The 22,432-nt window shown below is 42.5% G+C and overlaps 1 protein-coding gene across 14 annotated transcripts in view; it reads left to right on the top strand.

Moving 5' to 3' along the window:
- GGTA1 (glycoprotein alpha-galactosyltransferase 1 (inactive)) overlaps positions 1 to 22,432 on the top strand; it is a 71,578-nt gene that overhangs the window by 35,781 nt on the left and 13,365 nt on the right. For 10 of the 14 annotated variants that reach the window (XM_023628789.2, XM_023628788.2, XM_070251406.1 and 7 more), the window contains 4 exons: positions 6,703 to 6,791; positions 12,698 to 12,733; positions 14,340 to 14,405; positions 14,961 to 15,047. In XM_023628789.2, coding sequence (XP_023484557.2) covers positions 6,712 to 6,791; positions 12,698 to 12,733; positions 14,340 to 14,405; positions 14,961 to 15,047 — 269 coding nt within the window. In that variant the 5' untranslated portion in view covers positions 6,703 to 6,711. Of the gene's footprint in view, positions 1 to 2,086; positions 2,252 to 2,523; positions 2,728 to 6,702; positions 6,792 to 12,697; positions 12,734 to 14,339; positions 14,406 to 14,960; positions 15,048 to 22,432 lie in introns of all 14 variants that reach the window. The other 4 variants (XM_070251409.1, XM_070251412.1, XM_070251411.1 and 1 more) reach the window with 3 other exon arrangements.

The following is a 22,432-nucleotide window of genomic DNA, read 5'->3' as shown; positions in this document are numbered from 1 at the left end:
CCCTAGGGGCCTGAAAGGTTGGAATTCAGAGTTTTTTGGAAGCAGATTATACATCATATATTATGTAATACCCCCAGTGCAGCAGCACCGCATAATAAAATACATCAATATTTATGCAAAGAAACATTGAAACAGTCTCACTAACTGGGATAAAGATTATAAATAGCCTCATGTCATTTAGGGCTTTGATGTTAACTGAGTTACAAAAAGTCTTTCAGTTTTCAGAGCTTTTTGGAGTCTCAGATGAGGGCCTGAGGAACGGCCACACGTTCGGAGTTACCCAGTTTTGTGTGTGTCAGAGTTGGGACTAAAATTCCCACATCATTCCAAAGATCATGTGTTTTATCACCATCCACACTTCTCTGGGAGTGAAGACACCAGCGTGGAGAGGTGGCTGTGGTCTCCATACAGATCTATTTGCTCCCAAACTGGGACTTTTCTAGCACTCAATGCTAGTGCTATTGACATAGCACTATGGTGGCTTTTCCAGCAGTGGGGCCGAGCTGCATGCAGCCATCTGCATATTTTGACTTTGTCATGGGCCCCGGGCCACATGTGCCGGCTCAGGAGGTATTCACAGAGAAGCTCGAGACTGAGATTTACATGGGGTCCAGCAGGCCCATCTTCTTGAGGTCTCTGGAGTACCCCCGTCATAGTTGTATCCAAAAGCTGGAGGTTGAGTTATGAAACTGAGTTCAGCCGTGGCTTTTCCAGTTCCAAACAGAGCTCACTTTCTAGGTAAGGAGGAATAGAGTGTCAATGCTGATAATCCTGTCCTTTCTCTTCTTTAACTGGATTTAATAATAAAAAGCAATGTAGCACATGAGATCCAAGACTAGACTCAATCTAAGAAGGTTCTTTGAAAAGAATTGGAAAATAATCTGTCCCCTGAAGGGACAAATTTCAGTGTCATTCTCATCTTATTTCATTCACTCACCAAACATTTATGGAGGGCTTCACCTGCTCTGTGTGGGGCACGAGTGGTCCAGGGTTGAATAGGACATCCCTCCTTCCTTTAGGAAGCTCAAATTAACCAGTAGAGGAGAGAAAGCCATATGCAGATGTTCCCATGTGAGCCACCTCCCAAAGCGATGTGTATCGCAATGTGAACAGAGTGATGGGGTACCCCAAGGAGAGAAGGGACTCTTCACTGGTGGGGAGGGTAGGGTGGGAAATGGCTTCACAAAGGCAATGGCATTTGATGAATGGCACAGCTGGCCATTCTCCCCTCTTGGCTTCCAGGTGTCCGTGTTCTTGGTTTTCCTCCCACCTCCTGGACCTCTCCTTCCCCTCTCCTCCTCTAGCCTACCTCTGCATGTTTTCTTCAGCTGAGGGCCCTCTTCCCTTTTTTTTTCCTTTCTCTACATTCTCTCCCTAAGCAATAGAATTCATCCCCTTCACGTTAAATACTGTCCATGGTCCACAGACAATGCCTTCAATTGCATGCCCCCCCCCCACACCTCTCCAATGAACTTCAGACTTGAATGTCCACTTGCCTGCTCATCATCTCCATTTAGGGGTTCACACACTCCTCGACCTTAACATGTCCAACAGGGAATTCATGATTCTTATGCCCCAAACCTGCTCTCCCTCCACTCCATCTGCGGAAATGCTACAGCCTACCCACTTAAACAGAAACCTTGCTTCTTTCCCTCCCTCATCCCTGATGTCAAAATTACCAGCCAGGGGCCGGCCTGGTGGCGCACTGGTTAAGTTTACACGTTCAGCTTCGGCAGCCCAGGGTTTGCCGGTTCGGATCCCGGGTGCGGACATGGTACCACTTGGCAAGACATGGTGTGGTAGGTGTCTCACATATAAAATAGAGGAAGATGGCCATGGATGTTAGCTCAGGGCCAGTCTTCCTCAGCAAAAAGAGGAGGATGGCAGCAAAGGTTAGCTCAGGGCTAATCTTTCTCAAAAAAAAAAAAAAAAAAAAAATTACCAGCCAAATCCTCTCTCCAAAGTATATTTTGAATTAAGCTACCTTCTTAGCACAGGCCATCCCCTCTTTTTGGCCACTAGAATAGTCTGCTGCCTCACCTCCTCATGTCTGCCCTTGTCCCCTTTTCCACTCTCCACACCTCAGCACCCAGGTGAGTCTCTGTGAATGAAGTTGGATCAGATGATTCTCCAGCTTCAGATGCCTCTGTGACTCCCCACCCCTCTTTCCACGCCTTTCCAGGCTGTCTGCCCCTGCCCACCCTCTGACTGCAGACCACCACCACCCCTCCCTTAATCCAGCCACACTGAGGTGAGAGAATTTCAGTATTTTTTTCTTGTTCAGATTTTTCCCCCCAAACATAAGAAGCTTTCCCTCCTGTCAGCCTGTTACAATGCTGTTCCCGAAATATTCTTGTCTCTTGTCACAGTGCTTTTTATCCTTTTCCCTCCAGTCTTCATCCCTGGGGAAGCTTGAAAGTCACCTCCCCAGCAAGGCCTTCCCTGCCCACCCAAGTTACAGTGTTTCCCAACCTGTTATTCCCCACCCGGCATCCCTCCCCCTTCAACCACAATTTCATGCAGCAATCAAGAAATGTTCGTTCAGGACGTCAGCAACATGGCGGCGTGAGCTTATCCGGGACTCTCTCCCCTCCAAATTGCAACCAAAAAGAGCAACTGCTTTCCAACCAAAACAAAATCCTAATAACAGAAATCGTCAGAGACCCACAGCAGCCAAAGGACGGAAGGTGGAGAGGCTGGAGCTGCCCTAGGAGGAGCTGGAACGGGGTAGGAGAGAACTGCGCTCGCGCCCGTAGAGACTGGGATCGCTGCAGAGGGTGCGGGAAGGAGCGGGGGAGGGGCCGCGCGTCCGGAGATGTCCAGGACTCCCACTGCCAGAGCAGCAGAAACCCTCTAATAGGGGAAAGCTTTCGCGTGGGGGAGCCCCAGCAAGCCAGGGCCCCAGAGCTGATCCAATCCAGGTTGGCGTGAGTGAAAGTGTCCCTCCTCCCTCCACCCACGCTGCGGGCCGCCATTGTGGCTGAAGGCGCAGAGCTCAGCACGTGTGGCTCTAGACCTCCATCTAGTGGCGACAGGCTGTAACTGCAGCCGAATAATAGCAGCATGTGCAAAACCCACTCCTCTACCATCTAGCAGTTTATAAAAGCTCCAGTCTACAAGGAAAACAATAAAAATACAGAAGTAGGTCCGGAGGGCTTGGAAATGGGTAAACTAAGTGAAGAGGAGTTCAAAACAGCTATCATCAAAATATTCAATGAGGTAAAGGGAAATAGAGAAAAATAAGTCAATGAGTTCTGGAGTTACTTTACAAAAGAGATTGAAATTATAAACAAGAATCAATTAGAAATACTAGAGCTGAAAAATACAATGGATCAGATAACACAGAATACAGATTCCCTGAATGCCCGTACACACACCATAGAGGAGAAAATTAGCATAATTGAAGATAAACAGGCTGAATGGCTCCAGACAGAGGAAGAAAGAGAACTAAGAATTAAAAAAACTGAAGAAAATCTTAGAGAAATAGCTGACTCAATGAGAAAATGCAACTTAAGAATCATCAGAATTCCTGAGGGCGTGGGAAAGGAAAATGGAGCAGAAAGTGTGCTCAAAGAAATAGTAGAAGAGAACTTCCCAAATCTAGGGATTGAGAGAGAAATGTGTGTGGAGGAAGCTTTCAGATCTCCTACGTTTGTCAATGTAAAAAGACCTACTGCAAGGCATACAGTAGTAAAAATGGCAAAAATGAGTGACAAAGAAAGGATACTGAGGGCAGCAAGGCAGAAGAAAATAACCTACAAAGGAACCCCCATCAGACTTTCAGCGGATTTCTGTACAGAAACCTTACAAGCTGGGAGAGATTGGAGTGACATATTCAAAACTTTAAAGGATAAAAATCTTCATCCAAGAATACTCTATCCAGCAAAAATATCCTTCAGATATGAGGGAGAAATTAAATTTTTTCCAGACAAACAAAAGCTAAGGGACTTTGTAGTCACAAGATCGCCACTCAAGAAATCCTCATACCTGAAAAAAGAGAAAAAGGGAGTAAGGGGTCACAAAACACAAAGTAGGGAGACAAATAGAATCTGAATAGGATAGCAAGTATTCAACTATAGTATTAGGATAAAGGGAAGGAAATCACCAAAGCAAAGACAATCTTATCACTCTAACCACAAACTCACAACACAGGTTGGAATAAGAGATGAAAATAATAATTTAGGAGGGGAGGAGGAAAGGGACTGAAACACTCTAGGCTAAGGAAGTAACAGACCACCAGAAAATGGACTATGTTATACACGAGATTCTGAATACAAACTTCAGGGTAGCCACTAAACTAAAAAACAGAACAGAGACACAAAACATAAATAAGGAAAAGTCTAAGAAACCCAGCATAAGAAATTGCAGAAGTCAATGGGTAGGCTAAAACACACAGGATGAGAAACAAAGAAAACACAGGAAAACCAGGAAACGAGCAACAGAATGACAGCATTAAGCCCTCAGGCATCAGTACTCACCCTCAATGTAAATGGATTGAACTCTCCAATAAAAAGACACAGAGTGGCAAAATGGATTAAACAATAAGATCCAACAATTTGTTGCCTCCAGGAAACACTCCTCAGCTCCAAGGACAAACACAGGCTCAGAGTGAAGGGGTGGAAGACAATACTCCAAGCTAATGGCAAACAAAGAAAGCAGGTGTCGCAATGCTTATATCAGACAAAACAGACTTCAAGATAAGGCAGGTAAAGAGAGACACAGAGGGCCAATATATAATGATCAAAGGGACACTTCATCAAGAAGAAATAACAGTTATAAGTATCTACACATCCAACACAGCAGCACCAAACTTCATAAAGCAACTATTAACAGACTTAAAAGAAGATATCAAAAATAACACAATAATAGTAGGGGACCTCAACACCCCACTCACATCAATGGACAGATCATCCAGACAGAAAATCAACAAAGAAACAATGGAGCTAAACGAAAAGCTAAAACAGTTGGACTTAATAGACATATATAGAACAGTCCATCCAAAAACAACCGAATACACATTCTTCTCAAGCACGCATGGAACATTCTCAAGGATAGACCATATGTTGGGAAACAAGGCAAGCCTCTACAAATTTAAAAAAATTGAAATAATAACAAGCATCTTCTCCGATCATAATGCTATAAAGCTAGAAATTAATAACAAGAAAAAAGCTGAGAAAGGCACAAGGATGTGGAGACTAAACAATATGCTATTGAACAAGCAATGGATCCTTGAAGAAATTAAAGAAGAAATCAAAAAATACCTGGAGACAAATGAAAATGATAACATGCCGTACCAACTCATATGGGATACAGCAAAAGCTGTATTAAGAGGAAAATTCAACGCAATTCAGGCACATCTTAACAAACAAGAAAAATCCCAAATCAGCAAAGAAGATATACGGATGGCCAATAGGCACATGAAAAGATGTTCATCATCGCTGATCATCAGGGAAATGCAAATCAAAACTACACTAAGATATCACCTTATACCCGTTAGAATGACAAAAATAACTGAAACAAATAGTAACAAATGTTGGAGAAGTTGTGGAGAAAAAGGAACCCTCATACACTGCCGGTGGGAATGCAAACTGGTGCAGCCACTATGGAAAACAGTATGGAGATTCCTCAAAAAATTAAAAATAGAACTACCATACGATCCAGCTATCCCACTACTGGGTATCTACCCAAAGAGCTTGAAGTCAGCAATTCCAAAAGTCCCATGCTCCCCAATGTTCATTGCAGCATTATTTACAATAGCCAAGACATGGAAGCAACCTAAGTGCCCATCAACTGATGATTGGATAAAAAAGATGTGGTATATATATACAATGGAATACTACTCAGCCATAAAAAAGAACAAAATCGTCCCATTTGCAACAACATGGATGGACCTTGAGGGAATTATGTTAAGTGAAATAAGCCAGATAGAGAAGAACAATCTCTGTATGACTCCTCTCATATGAGGAATTTAAACATGTGGACAAAGAGAACAGATTAGTGGCTACCAGGGGAAAGGGGGGGTCAGGGGTGGGCACAAAGGGTGAAGGGGTGCACCTGCAACACGACTGACAGACAACAATGTACAACTGAAATTTCACAAGATTGTAACCTATCATTAATTCAATAAAAAATTTTTTAAAAAAAGAAAAGAAATATTCATTCACCTACTGTGTGCCAATTGTCTGTTTCCTTGTGGGTGGGGTGGGGAAAAGCTGGATGGGGCTGGAAAGTGGGTGAGCCTAGACTGTAAAGGACTGGGGTCATTTTCCAGTCTGAGGATGGGGCATGGAGTCAGTATATCGAGGTCTGCAGAGCTGGGGAATGGATAGTTCACCTCTGTCCCGTGCCAACAGCTGGGGCGATGTGAGTCGGAGGCAGCTGGGGTCCATGGGAACCATTTACAGTGACTCCCTCATGCTCCCACATCCATAGTGGACCTCATGATCAGTCAGGATACTTTCCTTCTGAGCCTCAAAGTGGCCTCAGCATCCTTTCCAACACAGGCTGCCCTGTGAATTCCTTGAAGTGACCTAATTTGCCAGTGCAGATGTCCGCAATTTAAGATAGAACACTGCTTAGCTCTAGTTAAATATTTATAAACGTGTCCTTTTAGAGAAAATATAGGTAGAATTATTTCTTACAAACCATTATCTTGCTCTGGATTTATTTAATCTATTCTCCCCCTCCTTCTTTTTTTCCCAGGAGAAAATAATGAACGTCAAAGGAAAAATGATTCTGTCAATGCTGGTTGTCTCAACTGTAATTGTTGTGTTTTGGGAATACATCAACAGGTAATTATGAAACATGATGAAATGATGCTGATGAAAGTATGGCTTTGACTCTAATCTCCTGGTATTCACCAAGTCACCAGGTTGAATTAAAATTAGGATTCGCTGAGACCATAAAGAAGGGATTCCTCCCTTGCTGTATCCCTGACTCTTAGACTGTCTTTAAAATGGTTAGCTCTCCAAGTACCTCCTGGCTAATTAATTATCTTCCTTCCTGCCATGTTCCTAATGTCTTGATTTTTGTACCTTTGCAGTTCTGGGTAGGCTAGATCCAGAAACAGGAAGATCATATTTAGTCCAAAATGTAATTTTAAATTATTCATATGAGCAGACATGGAAAGTACCTGAAGAAATTTCAGACCACCCTGAATTCTATGAGAAATCCACCCTGCTTTTTGCAATCCTAAGATATTTGCAGAGTTTCAAGGAGCAACTCAAGTTCTTGACTTTTGCTGCAAAGTATACTGAATCGCTGGTGATTCATTTGTGCCTGGCTAAAACTTGGGGGTGTTTTGTTTTGTTTTTTTAACTCTGGAAAGCAAAATGAATTAAACATTTCTGAGTTTTCAAATTCATCCGTGATTCACCCCAAATGCAAGAGCTGCTTCTGTGCTTTTGGAAACTACAATCCCTCAGAGATTCCAGCTGGAGAGGCTTCTGACAGAAAGAAACCTTTGCAAGCAGCTACAAAAGATGCATGATGCCTTTGACTTAAGGTGCTGGTGCAGCTCAGCCTTTCGTTCAAAAAGTCCAACTCTGGGCAGGGAGACCTGTCTCGGCACTGCGGGGGAGGGGCAAATTCCCCTCTTGTCCTCTTGGTTCAAGACCAAGAGGCCTTATGGCTGGTTGAATAATTAAAATGACATAAGGCAGGTTAACAGGAGAAAAATCAAACAAAGTTCAATAGGTGCACATGGAGATGTCATATAAGCATGAGAAATTCCAGAGGTGGGCAAAATGAGATATACATATCATTCTGGACTAAGGAGAAGGGGGCAGGGAGCTGGGCCTTCAAAGGAAAGGAGGCAATTTACGGGAAGATGAAAAGAATTAATATTTGGTAAACAAATGTTTATTGGGCCATCTAGGAACAGAGAGAGGCCTTTGATCAAATGTTCTTCCCAGGTTCCTCCCTGTCTTCCACACCTAGTTCATGTCATGTTATGGTTATCTATGCTTCTTGGAATAGGCCTTCCATCTTAAATTCTTCTAGGCAGTTAAGGGGAAGGTTAAACTTTCTTCCTGAGTCTTTGTTCTTAAAAATGATCAGCCAAAATGATCCTCAAGCCAAGGGGACACATTTTGGAGTGGCAAATTCTGCTCCCCTACAGCACCATTAATATTTTCATGGTGAAGTGTTTTACTAGCCGCCAAGTGCAAGATGATGGCCTGGATTAACATTTGAATATCTCTTTCAGTTTTTAAATTCTGAGATTTGATGACCCAGCAGGACCATCCTGGCTACTAAAAAAGGATCTGCACCTTTTGGTCCATCAATAGAAGGAGGACTCTTTACAACATGGGGGCTCTTGTTACCTAGGGTGCTGCATAGATCTAACCACTTCCAGAGTGTCATTCTGTTGCATTCTGAACAACTCATTTCAAGAAAACACAGCCAGCTAGAGTGTGACCAAGTTAAAGAGGTCTAGAAACCAGCTCTTTCAAACTGAGGAAACCGAGGGTATTTAGTCCAAAGGAAAGATGGATGACTCAGAGCTGTGTGCAGGGTCTTCCTTTGGTACTTGAGGGCTGAGGAAATTTCCTTGCTGGAGTCTGGAGCTAGGCTGTCTGGGGCTGGTCCTGTGCTACCACTTACCTCCTCTGTGACCTTGGGCAAGTTACTCAACCACTCTGTTCCTCAGTTTCCCTATCTTTAAAGATGGAGATAGTAATAGTACCTGCTTCATAGGGTTGTTGGGAGGATTAAGTAAGTTATGGTGTATGAAGCACTTAGGGCAAAGCCTCAGACTTAATGAGCTCTCAGTAAATGCTAGCTGCATCGTCACCTCCTCATCTGCCCCAGAGGGCAGAACAGGACAGGGAATTTGGGTAAATAGAAGGAAGAGCTCTAGCAGTGGGGATAATCCAACAGAGCAAGAAGCACCCTTTGGGGTTCCTGCCCTGAGTTGAAATGCTTGTGTGGATAACCTTCAAGCTCTGAAGGCTTGACTGCCTAACCTTGGTGTTGTGAATCTCAGCCAAGGTTGTACTTCCAGATTTTGGGTAGTCACAGAATTAAAATGTGGGAGCCAAAGGCACAGATGTGCATTTTGGCACTGACCTCCCATAATGAGGGTCATTCTGCAGTGCTGGGCACACTCTCTGCACAGTAGCCAAGCAGGTTCGGGCTGCTCTTAGGGGCCATCGTCTGGCACTTAGACTGTGACCACATCATTCTTCAATATGAGGAAGCTACTTGAACGTCTTCAAAAGGCTTAAAAAGGCAGCAGACCCTTTGCCACCTTGTGCATTGGCCTTGTAATGGTTTGAGGTGAACTAAGGGCACAAACCTTAGACAGGTAGACAGCACTGAGCTAAAAAGGATTTTTAAATAACCCAATCAAACACATCAACTGATGAGGACAGAGAACTGTTGTGAGAAGAGCGTCCTTAAAGAATGTCATCCAGGACAGTGTTTGCTGTGAGGCTGGATACAAAAAAAAAATCGTAGAAATTTAGAGCTGGAGGAAACTTTAAAAGTTCTGATAAAATAATAATGAAGTTGATGGCAATTACGACGCTAGCAGCTACTACTTATTGAGTGTTGGCAGGTGCCAGGAACTGCACCATGCATTCCTCCAGCTCTGCGATAGCCTGGCAATGTAAATATTAGCCCAAGTTTCTAGATGAGGAACAGAGTCTCCACAATGTCAGTGTTAATGTTCAAGGTCACATTTTCAGGAGGACTTACATCCAGGGCTGTCTGACTGCAGCCCATTCATTTACCCACTGCACACTCCTTCCTTTAGTCAAGGGATTCCCATTTTTCAAGTGACGAAGTGGAGACCAAATAGGTAAAGTGACTTAGTGAATTTATGAGCAAGTTCTGACTAGAATGCACATCTTCTCATCCGTCGCCTGGGACTCCTCGCGCTACTTGTCTGTCCGAGTGCTGTGAGGGATACAATAGGAGCCAAGCACAACTCCTCCCCTCAAGGGGTTCTGGTCTAGATGGAGCAAGAAGACGTGTGTGTAAATAACCAATGATACGAAGTAGAGGGAGGGTATCAGAGGTAGAGAAAAGGAACTGTGACAGTTCCGGGAGGTAAAACTTGACATTTGGCTTAGAGGGGGATCTATTTTTGCCTTCATTTAGGAAGATTTGTTGAGCATCTACTATCTGCCGGGCACTGGGTTAGGATCGGATCAAGGAAGGCACAGCAGAGGTAGCATTTGAGCTGTGCCTGGAAGGATGAATACATGTTAAATGCCATACACTGCAGCGTGGATATTGCTCTGACGGCTGAGATGTTGCAGGATTCCGGGAGAGGAGGGGGAGGAGAAAAAGGAGGGATTATTAAAGAGATGTGACAAGGTGGTGAGCGTGAACCTACAAATTGGTGCCCTGAGTGCCAGGTGGGGGTCTGAGTGCTGGGTTGGGGTGGACCCTCCCTCTTCTCTTCTTTCCCTTCTCCCTTCCCCCACTTGTAGGATCTGGAGTCAGATTCCTCAGGTTCAAATACTGGTTCTGCTCCTCACTTAGCAGTGTGACCTTGGGCAAATCACCTAATGCCTCTGAGCCTCTGTAGGATGAGGAAGCATAGAAGCCACTTCATTGATGGTTGTGAGGATTCAATGAGCTGATACATGTCAGTTGCTTAGAATAGTGCCTGGCCAAGTGTTAGCTATTATGAATATTGTCAGAATCGATATAGAAACAGGGAACTTTAGAGCGTGATCCATGAGTGCTGAGCTCAGAGGGGAAACCGTAGGTGCTGAAACAGCTTACGTTTTATTCCTACAAGGAGATTTGGACCCCCAGCAGGAGGAGGGATAAGAGGTTAAAGAGCCTTGGCAGAGTCTGAAACAACTATTGGTCATTTATTTTTTTCAGAGATGAGAGAGCTGGGGCCAGCAGGGACCGAGCCAGGGCAGGTGCCTTAGCCGAACTCCAGAACTCTTTCTACCAGGCTACATCCCTTTTATTCACAGGGCGGAGAAGTGAGCAAGTCAGCCTTAGCATTCGGGCACAGCTTCCCTGCACTGACAGTGGGGTAATCCTCTATGACAGATCCTGTCACTTTACCCCAGAACTGTCTCTCAAGTCAGGGCACTTCTCTCCCTCCATCTCCAAGGCTGCCTTGATCTGTGCCTGGACCACTGCCATCACCTCCTAAGAGGCTCACAGTGTACGTCATCTATTCTCCAGTGACCTTTTTTGGATGCAAATAAGACTGCTTCCCTCCCCTGCTTAAAACCCTTCAAAGGCAAAATCCCCAGCAGATCCCAGCAAGATCTGGCCTCTGGCTACTTATCTTTTATTTTCTTGCACATTTGAATGCCTCCTTCCTTCCTCAGGGCCTTTGCATATATTTCCACTCTGTCTGGAACTTTCTTCCTACTTTCTCTTCAGCTGAACTCCTATTTACCCTGCAGAACTTGGCTAAAACATCTCCTCTGGGAAGCCTTCCAGGACTTTGTTAGGTGCTCCTAGAAACTTATGATTTTTTTTTTTTTGGTAGCCATTCTTGGAGTTTGAAGTCCTGTAGCTGTGTGATTATCTCAGTAAGGTCTGCCTTCCCTGCTAGATTGTGTGTGCCACAAGGACACATAGTGTTACCACACAAAAATGGGGTTCTCCTACCTGATGGCATACAAAAAGTCAATTATTACAGCATCTGCTTTTGGGAAAAGAAATCAGCTTTATTGCCAGATCCATCTGCAAGGAGACAGGAGGCCTCAGCACTCAGATCTGTCTCCCCAATCCAGGGCTTGGGGCAAAATTTATGGGACGCGGGGCAGGGCAGGGCAGTCTGAAGTGTGGCCATAGATGATTGGAGGTAAGGAGAAGTGTGGGAACTGATGACCTGCACAAGCGTGGTCAAGCTTCATGGGTCTTCTCAGGACGCATATTCACAAAATGGTGGTGTTACCATGAGTTTTCAACCTTTTGACGTCAAAAAGGTCACTTATTGGGCATTTGCACAGGCCCAGTTGATGGGTTGATGGTCTCAACTGGCCTGAACTGGACAAGGGGTCTCAGTTCCTGAAAAACCACTCTTAATTACTCTGTGGATAAGATGAGTTCCGTTTAACTGGTCCTAGAGGGCCCATGGTTACAAGAGGGGCTGTGTCTGTCTTAGCCAACATGGGGTCTCAGCATTTGACATGTGATCACGCTCAGCAAGTCTCTGTTGAATGAATGGAAGTGGTCCACTAGAGAGGTCATATATTCACTGGCGCAGCCCCATAGGTGCCTTAAGATGGTCTCACTGCCTTTGTTAGCTTAAGAAATGCCTTTTGAGGCTGCTCTCTAGAAGGCTCTGAGCTGGATGTGGTACTAGGCTCTGTAGTCACTGTCTTCTTTTCTGGAGGAAGATAAATCCCGGGTGAGGGAAGGCGGGGTTGTGGTGTTTCTGAGTATGTGAGCCATCTCTGGAGCTTCTCTCCCTCACTGAAGTCACCCCTGGACAGTGGAGAGCTGGCATCTTTTTTTTTTTTAACTAACATTTGAGAGTCTCCAGAGACCTCCTTCCCACCCCCTGGTCTGGGTGATCCTGAAGTGAATGCAAGTGGAAATTCCCAGTCTCTTGATATCACTGGTTATGTCTCAAAGGAAAGTGGAAACCCAGGGGTAGCTAAAACCCAGGCTCTCAACTCTTCCCAGGGCTTCAATGGCAATGGTTGCAAATCGCTTTTCTCCAAATTAACAGTAACATGATGTGTTTTTATTTCTCATTTCCTTTTAGCCCAGAAGGCTCTTTCTTGTGGATCTATCACTCAAAGTAAGTGCTTTGAATTCTAGATGTCTATGGGATGGTCCCACATCCACTCTTACCCACCTACAGACCATTCTTAACGTGGCAGCTGGTGGTGGAGCTCTGGTCAAAGTTGGGGGCCGGTTCCCAGAGATCTGGACCACATTCCCCTGGCCCCCTAGACCTGTGTTTATAGAACCACCACTTGTGTTTTGTCCTTGCTTCTCATCAAGGGTCTCTTTAAGTGGTGTCATTTGGAGAACATTCTTGCCTTGCTGATTAAAAGAATCAGGGTAGATATTGTCCTTTATGCTGCCCAGTACATGTTGTATAAAGACCCTTGCAAGAACTGTCTTTGAGATAAAGGATCATGAAAATATTTGGGTCTCCTGATGAACAGTATGTGTATTATTGTTATTACTATAATTATTAAATGCAGTGAGAACTATATAAGCCTTCATTTTTCTATCTTTGGCTTGGTTGCCAGAGCAAAGTGTTGTGCTTAACTGCTTGTACTTTCCCCAGCCTCATTTCTGATATAATTTATCCCCTGGTGTTAAATCTGGGCTTTTATGCTTGCAAAATGCCGTGGGATCTTGGCGATTTGTCCAAACCCACTCAGTCAATATCTCAGCCATAAGTGAAAATAAAGGTAAAACCTTTATTCTCATGAGTGGCTGCGATGAACAAGGTCATATGAAAATAACTACCTGAGAGACTGTTTCTTTTTCTGTCCCCTTTTGTTTATTCTTGTGTCATTTCCCTCTTTATTGTAACCACACCATAACAGTAAACCATCCACCTCAACTACTTCCTAAAAGTATAGGGGCTTTAAAACAGGTTTCTTAGTATTATTACATCCGTTCATGCCTTATTTGTCCAAACGGAGGGCGTCGCATCTCCTGGGTTCCTTGTGTTTTCCTCCTCCAGAATGCCCCCACCTTGACCTTGGAGAAACTCTCACACTGAAAGAGTGTGGAAACTTCTGTGTGTGGGTAGCCAAGGTGGCTTCTGACTACAGTTTCCTGAGTTTCTGGTTCAGAGACATTCAGATTTCCCAAGGCTGTCACTGCTGACCTTTGTAGCGCCCCGAGTTTGCCTAGTTTAGCAGAAGAGATCATTCTTGGAAATGTGCACTGGGTTTATTTTTCTTTATTAAGATTACAGCTTGTTAGAGTAATTGTGAATGTATGCAGGCCTTTTCATTTAGTCTACCTTCATGGTAGGTTTATTATCATTATTATTATCTGACTTTTCAGAGCAGAAAATTGAGATTCAGAGAGGGAAAATGTCCTATCCCGGTCACACAACTAGTAAGTGGCAGCCCAGGGCTCAGTTTACGTCTCAATGCCCCCACCTTGTCATTCTTTCTCGCTGCTTCTTTCTTTTCAAGGGCTCCCTGGATGATGATTTACGTTCTGGGGGCCACTCAAGGGAGGGGAGGTCCAGGTAGTGTCAGGTCCATCTTCTCTGATTCAGCTACAGTATCTTCACTTCTGTCTGTTTTACAAACTGGTAGTTTAAAATAAAAAAAAAATTTTAAGTGGTTTCTGCCATCAGAAGTGTTTGGGAACTCCCTAGTTTGGGACTGCCTCATTTTCTAAAATTGGTTGTCTTCTTTTTCACTCCTTAGAAACCCGGAAGTTGGGGGCAGCAGCGCTCAGAAGGGCTGGTGGTTTCCGAGCTGGTTTAACAATGGGTAAGGCGGTGGGACGGCCGTCTCAGTTTGTCCATCCCATGCTCATAAAGAGCCCAAGTAAGACGATTTCACAGCCATGACCTTCTCAGTCACTCATCTTTCTGGCTGATTGAAATCACACAGGGAATCTATGTCATGGTTGGGACTAGGACATTTAAGTTTGGTTTTTTGTTGTTTTTGTTTTTTCCATTTAACTTGGGCTCGGGATGAAGGTTAGATTGCAGGGAAGACTATCTTAAGCTGAAATGTTCTTATGAGGACTGTTTTGGCAAGTTTCCTTGCTAAATAACCAGCTAATAACCTGAGGGTTGTTGGGTCAGTAAATTACTACCTATGCTGATCTGGAGGGAGAATAAGATGGGTGAGTGGCGCACCTTTATGCCAAATGTACGTCTTTATGAGGAAACGTTTCGGATCAGGAACCTTCCTCCGGACATTCACTTGGGACACGTGTTCTCCACCTTGGCACACATTTTCACGAGATATTCACCAACTGTCCCGACACTGAAGATCGCTCTCCCTGCCTCACTCAGCTTCCTTTCCCTTTGTACGTAGGACTCACAGTTACCAAGAAGAAGACATCGACAAAGAAAAGGAAGACGATGAAGAAGAGCTTCAGCTCTCCGACTGGTTTAATCCACAGTAAGAAAAGTGTTGCCCCCTGTACAGTAAACCAGTTCAGCAGGAGATGGCGGGGCTGTGTAGGCAACAGCACCCTTGAGAACATTCCTGACTGGGGAGAAATAGTCTTAGCACATGTTAGACCTTTAACAACAGATTAGATGAGAAACTGAGTCTGGATGTTTTGACTCAAATGTTTGAACAATAACACAGTAATCCTGGCAGCAAGTGGCCAATCGTAGCAGATGAATCACAAAATACTGGGGCTGGATGGGGTCTTCCAGGCCACAGGGTGTTGTGGAAAGCCACAGGATCTAGAGTCAGAGCAAGAAAATTCTCTCTGAGATTCAGTTAACTCATCTGTAAGATGGCAATGATGATAAAAAATCTCACCGGGCCATGCATGCATTCATTGAGCAAGCACACGACAAATGTTTATCAAACACCTACGGTATGCTAGCCGGTGTTTTTCAAACTACTGGTCAGTATCCATTAATATGTCTAGAAACTAGCTTAATGGGTCAAAACAAGCTTTTTTAAAAAGAATTGAAAGTGAATAGAAAATCAGAGGGCCTTCCATGAAGTAAGGATAAACATGGTTTAGAGGAATTTTGGAAGGCAGCTTTGCTCACCACTATACCACCAATGCTGGACTTGTGGAATTTTGGTTTCTGTATAAATGTGTACGTGCATGTGTTTGGTGTGGTGTAAAGTGTATTTCTCACTGTGAGTTGTAGTCAGAAAGTCTATACCAGCTGTTGTGCTAGGTACGGGAGACGGGAGAAGGTGATCACTATGGTCACTGTCAAGTGGTTCACAGTCTTCTAAGGGTTCTAGATGTGAAACTAGCAATTACCAAGATTGGTAAGGAGGTATGAAACCTAACTTAGAAGGATGTGGTTTGGGGAATAAGGAGGTGGGAGCTGCCCAGGATGACTGTGAGGCCTGAGAGACTGGTGGGTGTTGGTGCCACTGACCAGGAAAGGGACTGGAGGAGGGGATGCGGGTCTGGGAGTGGGGGGGAGGTGATGAACTCGATTAGGGATGTATGTGGAGTCAGGTACTTGTGGGGCATCTGTAAGGAGATTTACAGAGTCCTTGTCTTAGTCCTTCAGCTGCTGTAACAAAATACCTCTTTTCTAAGGGTACTAATCCTGTTCCTGGGGGCTTTACTGTCATGACCTAATCACCTCCCAAAGGCCCCACCTCCAAACGCCATCACATTGGGGATTGGGTTTCAACATATGAAGTTGTGGGGGACACAAACATTCCATCTATAGCAGTGCCCGTGAGCTCAGCAGAAGATGTGTGGTGGAGATGTGAGATGAGGAGCCTCAGAGTACCTGTGGCAATGGGATCTGCAGGCCTGGATGGGGCCACCGAGGTAGAGGAGTAGACCCGAACCCTGTCTGACATCAGCATTTAAAGGGCTGGCGGAGGAAGAGAAGTGTAAAAAGGAGGAGGAACAGCGGTAGAGGTAGGAGGAGGATCGGGAGTGAGTAGCATCTATTCTGGTGTGAGGGATCTTGGGCTCTGGGAAGACTGAATATGTTCTGGCAAGTTCTCTTATTGTTTGGGATAGGGGATCTGCACCAGTGTGGAAGGATGGGCATTTTGGCCCCTCATGTGTCATTTGATGAGCTGGACAACAGGGTAGCCATCTATGAGATGTTAAACTATTACTAGAGATGTAAGAATATGGAAGATCATAGCCCAAGGGGTGGCTGGATGAGTCAGAGATGGTCACTAAGCTCCTTTCCTTTTGTTTTTTTTTTTCTAAATCTTTTCAATCTTTTTACTTAAAAAAAATGTTTTTTTCATGGTAACATTGTTTTATAACATCATATAAATTTCAGGTGTACATCATAGTATTTCAATTCCTGTATAGATTCTATCATGTTCACCACCTAAAGACTAATTACAATCCATCACCACACACATGTGCCTAATCACCCCTTTCGCCCTCCTCCCTCCCCGGTTCCCCTCTGGTAACCACCAATCCAATCTCTGTCTCTATGTGATTGTTTGTTGTTGTTTTTATCCTCTACTTATGAGTGAGATCATATGGTATTTGACTTTTTTCCTCTGACTTAGCATAATACCCTCAAGGTCCATCCATGTTGTCACAAGTGGCCCGATTTCATTGTTTCTTATGGCTGAGTATTCCATTGCGTCGATATACCACATCTTCTTTACCCATTTGTCCCTTGATGGGCACCTAGATTGCATCCATTCTTGCTTATTGTGAATAATGCTGCAATGAACATAGGCGTGCATGTATCTTTATGCATTTGTGTTTTCATGTTCTTTGGATAAATACTCAGCAATGGAATAGCTGGATCATATAATAGTTCTAATTTTAATTTTTTGAGGAATCTCCATACTGTTTTCCATAGTGGCTGCTCCAGTTTGCACTCCTACCAGCAGTGTATGAGAGTTCCCTTCTCTCCACATCCTCTCCAACACTTATTTCCCGTCTTGTTAATTCTAGCCGTTCTGACAGGAGTGAGGTGATATCGCACTGTAGTTTTGATTTGCATTTCCCTGATAGTTAATGATGTGGAACATCTTTTCATGTACCTGTTGGCCATCTGTATATTTTCTTTGGAAAAATATCTGTTCAGACCTTTTGCCCATTTTTTAATTGGGTTGTTAGTTTTTTTGTCTTTGAGATATGTGAATTCCTTATATATTTTGGATATTAACCCCTTATTTGATATACGGTTTGCAAATATTTTCTCCCAATTGTTAGGTTGTCTTTTCATTTTGTTGTCTTTTCATTTTGTTGATGGTTTCCTTTGCTGTGCAGAAGCTTTTTAGTTTGATGTAGTCCCATTTGATTATTTTTTCTATTGTTTCCTTTGCCTGGTCAGAAATGGTACTTGAAAATATGCTGCTAAGACTGATGTTGAAGAGCGTACGGCCTATGTTTTCTTCTAGAAGTTTTGTGGTTTCAGGTCTTACATTCAAGCTTTAATCCATTTTGAGTTAATTTTTGTGTATGGTCTAAGATAATGGTCTACTTTCATTCTTTTGCATGTGGCTGTCCAGTTTTCCCAACGCCATTTATTGAAGAGACTTTCCTTTCTCCATTATATGTTCTTGGCACCCTTGTCGAAAATTAGCATCCCCTAGATGTGTGGGTTTATTTCTGGGCTCTCAGTTCTGTCCCATTGATCTGTATGTCTGTTTTTGTGCCAGTACCATGCTGTTTTGGTTACTATAGCTTTGTAGTATATTTTGAAATCAGGGAATGTGATGCCTCCAGCTTTGTTCTTTTTTCTCAGGATTCCTTTGGCTATTCGGGGTCTTTTGTTGTTCCATATAAATTTTAGGATTCTTTGTTCTGTTTCTGTGAAAAATGTTGTTGGAACTTTGATAGGGATTGTGTTGAACCTATAGATTGCTTTAGGAAGTAGGGACATTTTAACTATGTTAATTCTTCCAATCCCAGAGCATGGAATATCTTTCCATTTCTTGGTGTCTTCAGTTTCTTTCAACCATGTTTTATAGATATCAGCATACAGATCTTTTACCTCTTTGCTTAAGTTAATTCCCAGGTATTGTATTCTTTTTGTTGCAAGTGTAAATGGGATTGTAGTCTTAATCTCTCTTTTGGCTACTTCGTTATTAGTGTATAGAAACCCAACAGATTTTTGTATGTTGATTTTGTATCCTGCAACTTGACCTTATTATTTCTAAAAGATTTTTAGTGGATTCTTTAGGGTTTTCTATATATAAAATCACGTCATCTGCAAATAGTGATAGTTTCATTTCTTCCTTTCCAATTTGGATCCCTTTTGTTTCTTTTTCTTCCCTGATTGTTCTGGCTATGACTTCCAATACTATGTTAAATGAGAGTGGTGAAAGTGGGCCTCCTTGTCTGGTTCCTGTTCTTAGAGGGATAGCTTTCAGTTTTTCTCCATTGAGAATATTAGCTGTGTGTTTGTTATATATGGCCTTTATTATGTTGAGGTACTTTCCTTCTATACCCATTTTATTCAGAGTTTTGACCATAAATGGATGCTGTATCTTGTCAAATGCTTTCTCTGCATCTATTGAGATGATCATGTGATTTTTATTCTTCATTTTGTTAATGTGGTGTATCATGTTGATTGATTTGCAGATGTTGAACCACCCCTGCATCCCTGGAATAAATCCCACATGATCATAGTGTATGATCTTTTTAATGTATTGTTGTATTCAATTTGCTAGTATTTTGTTGAGGAGTTTTACATCAATGAGCATCAGTGATACTGGCCTGTAATTTTCTTTTTTTGTGTTGTCCTTCTCTGGTTTCAGTATCAGGATAATGTCGGCTTCATAGAATGACTTAGGAAGCTTCCCTTCCTCTTCAATTTTTTGGAAGAGTTTGAGAATTATAGGTATTAAGTCTTCTTTAAATGTTTGGTAGAATTCACCAGGGAAGCTGTCTGGTCCTGGACTTTTATTTTTTGGAAGGTTTTTGATTACTGTTTCAAACTCCTTACCGGTGATTGGTCTAGTCAAGTTCTCTATTTCTTCTTGATTCAGCTTTGTAAGGTTGTATGACTCTAAGAATTTATCCATTTCTTCTAGATTATCCAATTTGTTGGCGTATGGCTTTTTGTAATATTCTCTTATAATCTTTTGTATTTCTGAGGTGTCTGTTGTAATTTCTCCTCTTTCATTTCTGATTTTATTTGTTTGAGCTTTCTCTCTTTTTTCTTGGTTAGTCTAGCTAAAGCTTTGCCAATTTTGTTTATCTTTTTTTTTTTTTTTTTTTTTTTTTTTTGAGGAAGAGAGCCCTGAGCTATCATCCACCACCAATCCTCTTCTTTTTGCTGAGGAAGATTGGCCCTCAGCTAATTCCTTGCCCATCTTCCTCTACTTTATATGTGGGATGCCTGCCACAGCGTGGCTTGACAAGTCATGTGTAGGTCTGCACCTGGGATCTGAACCAGTGAACCACGGGCCGCAGAAATGAAATGTGCAAACTTAACCACTGTGCCACCAGGCCGGCCCCTTGTTTATCTTTTCAAAGAACCAACTCTTGGTTTCATTGATTTTTTTCTATTTTCTTTTTAGTCTCTGTTTCATTTGTTTCTGTTCTGATTTTTATTTCCTTCCTTCTGATTTTAGGCTTTGTTTGTTCTTGTTTTTCAAGTTCCTTTAAGTGCACTGTTAGATTGTTTAGTTGAGTTTTTTTGTTTGTTGAGGTAGGCCTGTATTGCTATAAACTTCCCTCTTAGAACTGCTTTTGCTGTATCCCCTAAATTTTGGCACATTGTATTTTCATTTGTCTCCAGGTATTTTTTGATTTCTCTCTTGATTTCTTCATTGACCCAATTGTTGTTCAGTAGTGTTTTGTTGAATCTCCATATATCTGTGGCTTTCGTCATTTTCTTCTTGTAGTTGATTTCTAGATTCATACTGTTGTGGGGAGAAAAGATGCTTGGTATTATTTCAATCTTCTTACATTTATTGAGACTTGTTTTGTGGCCTAGTATGTGATCTATCCCAGAGAATGTTCCACATGCATTTGAAAAGAATGTGTCTTCTGCGGTTTTGGGATAGGATGTTCTGTGTAAATCTGCTGAGCCCATCTCATCTAATATGTCATTTAAGGCCAGTGTTTCCTTATTGATCTTCTGTTTGGATGATCTATCCATTGGTGTAAGAGGAGTGTTAAAGTCCCCTACTATTATTGTGTTACTGTCTATTTCTCCTTTTATGTCTGTTAATAATTGCTTTCTATATTTAGGTGCTCCTATGTTGGGTGCCTAGATATTCACAAGTGTTACATCCTCTTGTTGGTTTTTCCCTTAATCATTATGTAGTGCCCTTCTTTGTCTCTTGTTACAGTTTTTTTTTTTTTTTGAGGAAGATTAGCCCTGAGCTAACATCTGCTGCCAATCCTCCTCTTTTTGCTGAGGAAGACTGGCCCTGATCTCACATCTGTGCCCATCTTCTTCCACTTTATATGTGGGATGCCTGTCACAGCAGGGCTTGCTGAGCAGTACCATGTCTGCACTTGGGATCCAAACTGGTGAACCCCGGGCTGCCGAAGCCAAATGTGTGAACTTAACCACTGTGCCACCGAGCTGGCCCCACAGTTTTTGTTCTAAAGTCTATTTTATCTGATAGAAGTATTGCTACGCTAGCTTTCTTTTCATTGCCATTTGCATGGAGTATCTTTTTCATCCCTTCACTTTCAGTTTTTGTCTTCACATCTGAAGGGTTTCTCTTGTATGCAGCATATATATGGGTCTTGTTTTTTTTATCCAATCGACCACCCTATGCCTTTTGATTGGAGCATTTAATCTATTGATACTTAAAGTAGCTATTGCTAAGTAGGTACTTGTTGCCATTTTGTTACTTTTTTTATGGGTGTTTTAGTAGTTCTTCTCAGTTCCTTTCTTCTCCTTTTCTCTTGTGGTTAATGGCTTTCTTTAGTATTATGTTTGGGTCCCTTTCTCTTAATTTTTGTCTATTTATTATAGGTTTCTGGGTTGTGATTATCATGAGGTTCATATATAATAACCTATATATACATAGCAATCTATACTAAGTTGACAGTCTCTTTAGTTTGACGTCTTCCTAAAAGCTCTACTCTTTTACTCCCCTCCTCCCACATTTTATGTTTTTGATATCATATCTAACCCTTTGTGTGTGTGTGTGTGTGTGTGTGTATGTATCTGTTACCTTCTCATCACAGAAATAGGTAATTTTAGTATTTTTGTCTTTTGATCTTCATATTAGCTTCATAGGTGGTTGATCTGCTACTTTTACTGTATATTTGCCTTTACCAGTGAGTTTATTCCCTTTTTTTTTTTTGATAATTTTATTATTCCTATTTGTGGCCTTCTCTTTCCCACTTAAATATGTCCCTTTAGCATTTCTTGTAAAACTGGTTCTTAATGATAAACTCCTTTAGTTTTTCCTTGTCTTGGAAACTCTTTATCTCTCCTTCCATTCTGAATGATAACCTTGCCATATAGAGTATTCTTGGCTCTAGGTTTGTTCCTTTAAGCACTTTAAATATATTGTTCCACTTCCTTCTATCCTGTAAGGTTTCTGCTGAGAAGTCAGCTGATAGCCTTATGGGGTTTCTTTTGTTTGCAACTTGTTGCCTTTCTCTTGCGGCTTTTAGGATCCTCTTTTTATCTTTAATTCTTGACATTTTAATTATGATGTCACTTATAATGTGTCTTGGTGTGGGCCTCTTTGGATTTATCTTCTTTGGTGTTCTCTGTACTTCCTGTACCTGAATGTCTGTTTCCTTCCTTAGGTTAGGAAAATTTTCAGCTATTATTTCTTCAAGTAGATTCTCTGCCCCTTTGTCTCTCTCTTCTCCTTCTGAAACACCCATAATAAAATGTTAGTGCACTTGATGTTGTCCCAGAGGTCCCTTAGACTGTTCTTGT

Source organism: Equus caballus, chromosome 25 (assembly GCF_041296265.1).
Source record: "Equus caballus isolate H_3958 breed thoroughbred chromosome 25, TB-T2T, whole genome shotgun sequence".
NCBI lineage: Eukaryota > Metazoa > Chordata > Mammalia > Perissodactyla > Equidae > Equus > Equus caballus.
Note: the sequence above shows the minus strand (reverse complement) of the source record. Positions and strands in the feature narration are given on the sequence as shown.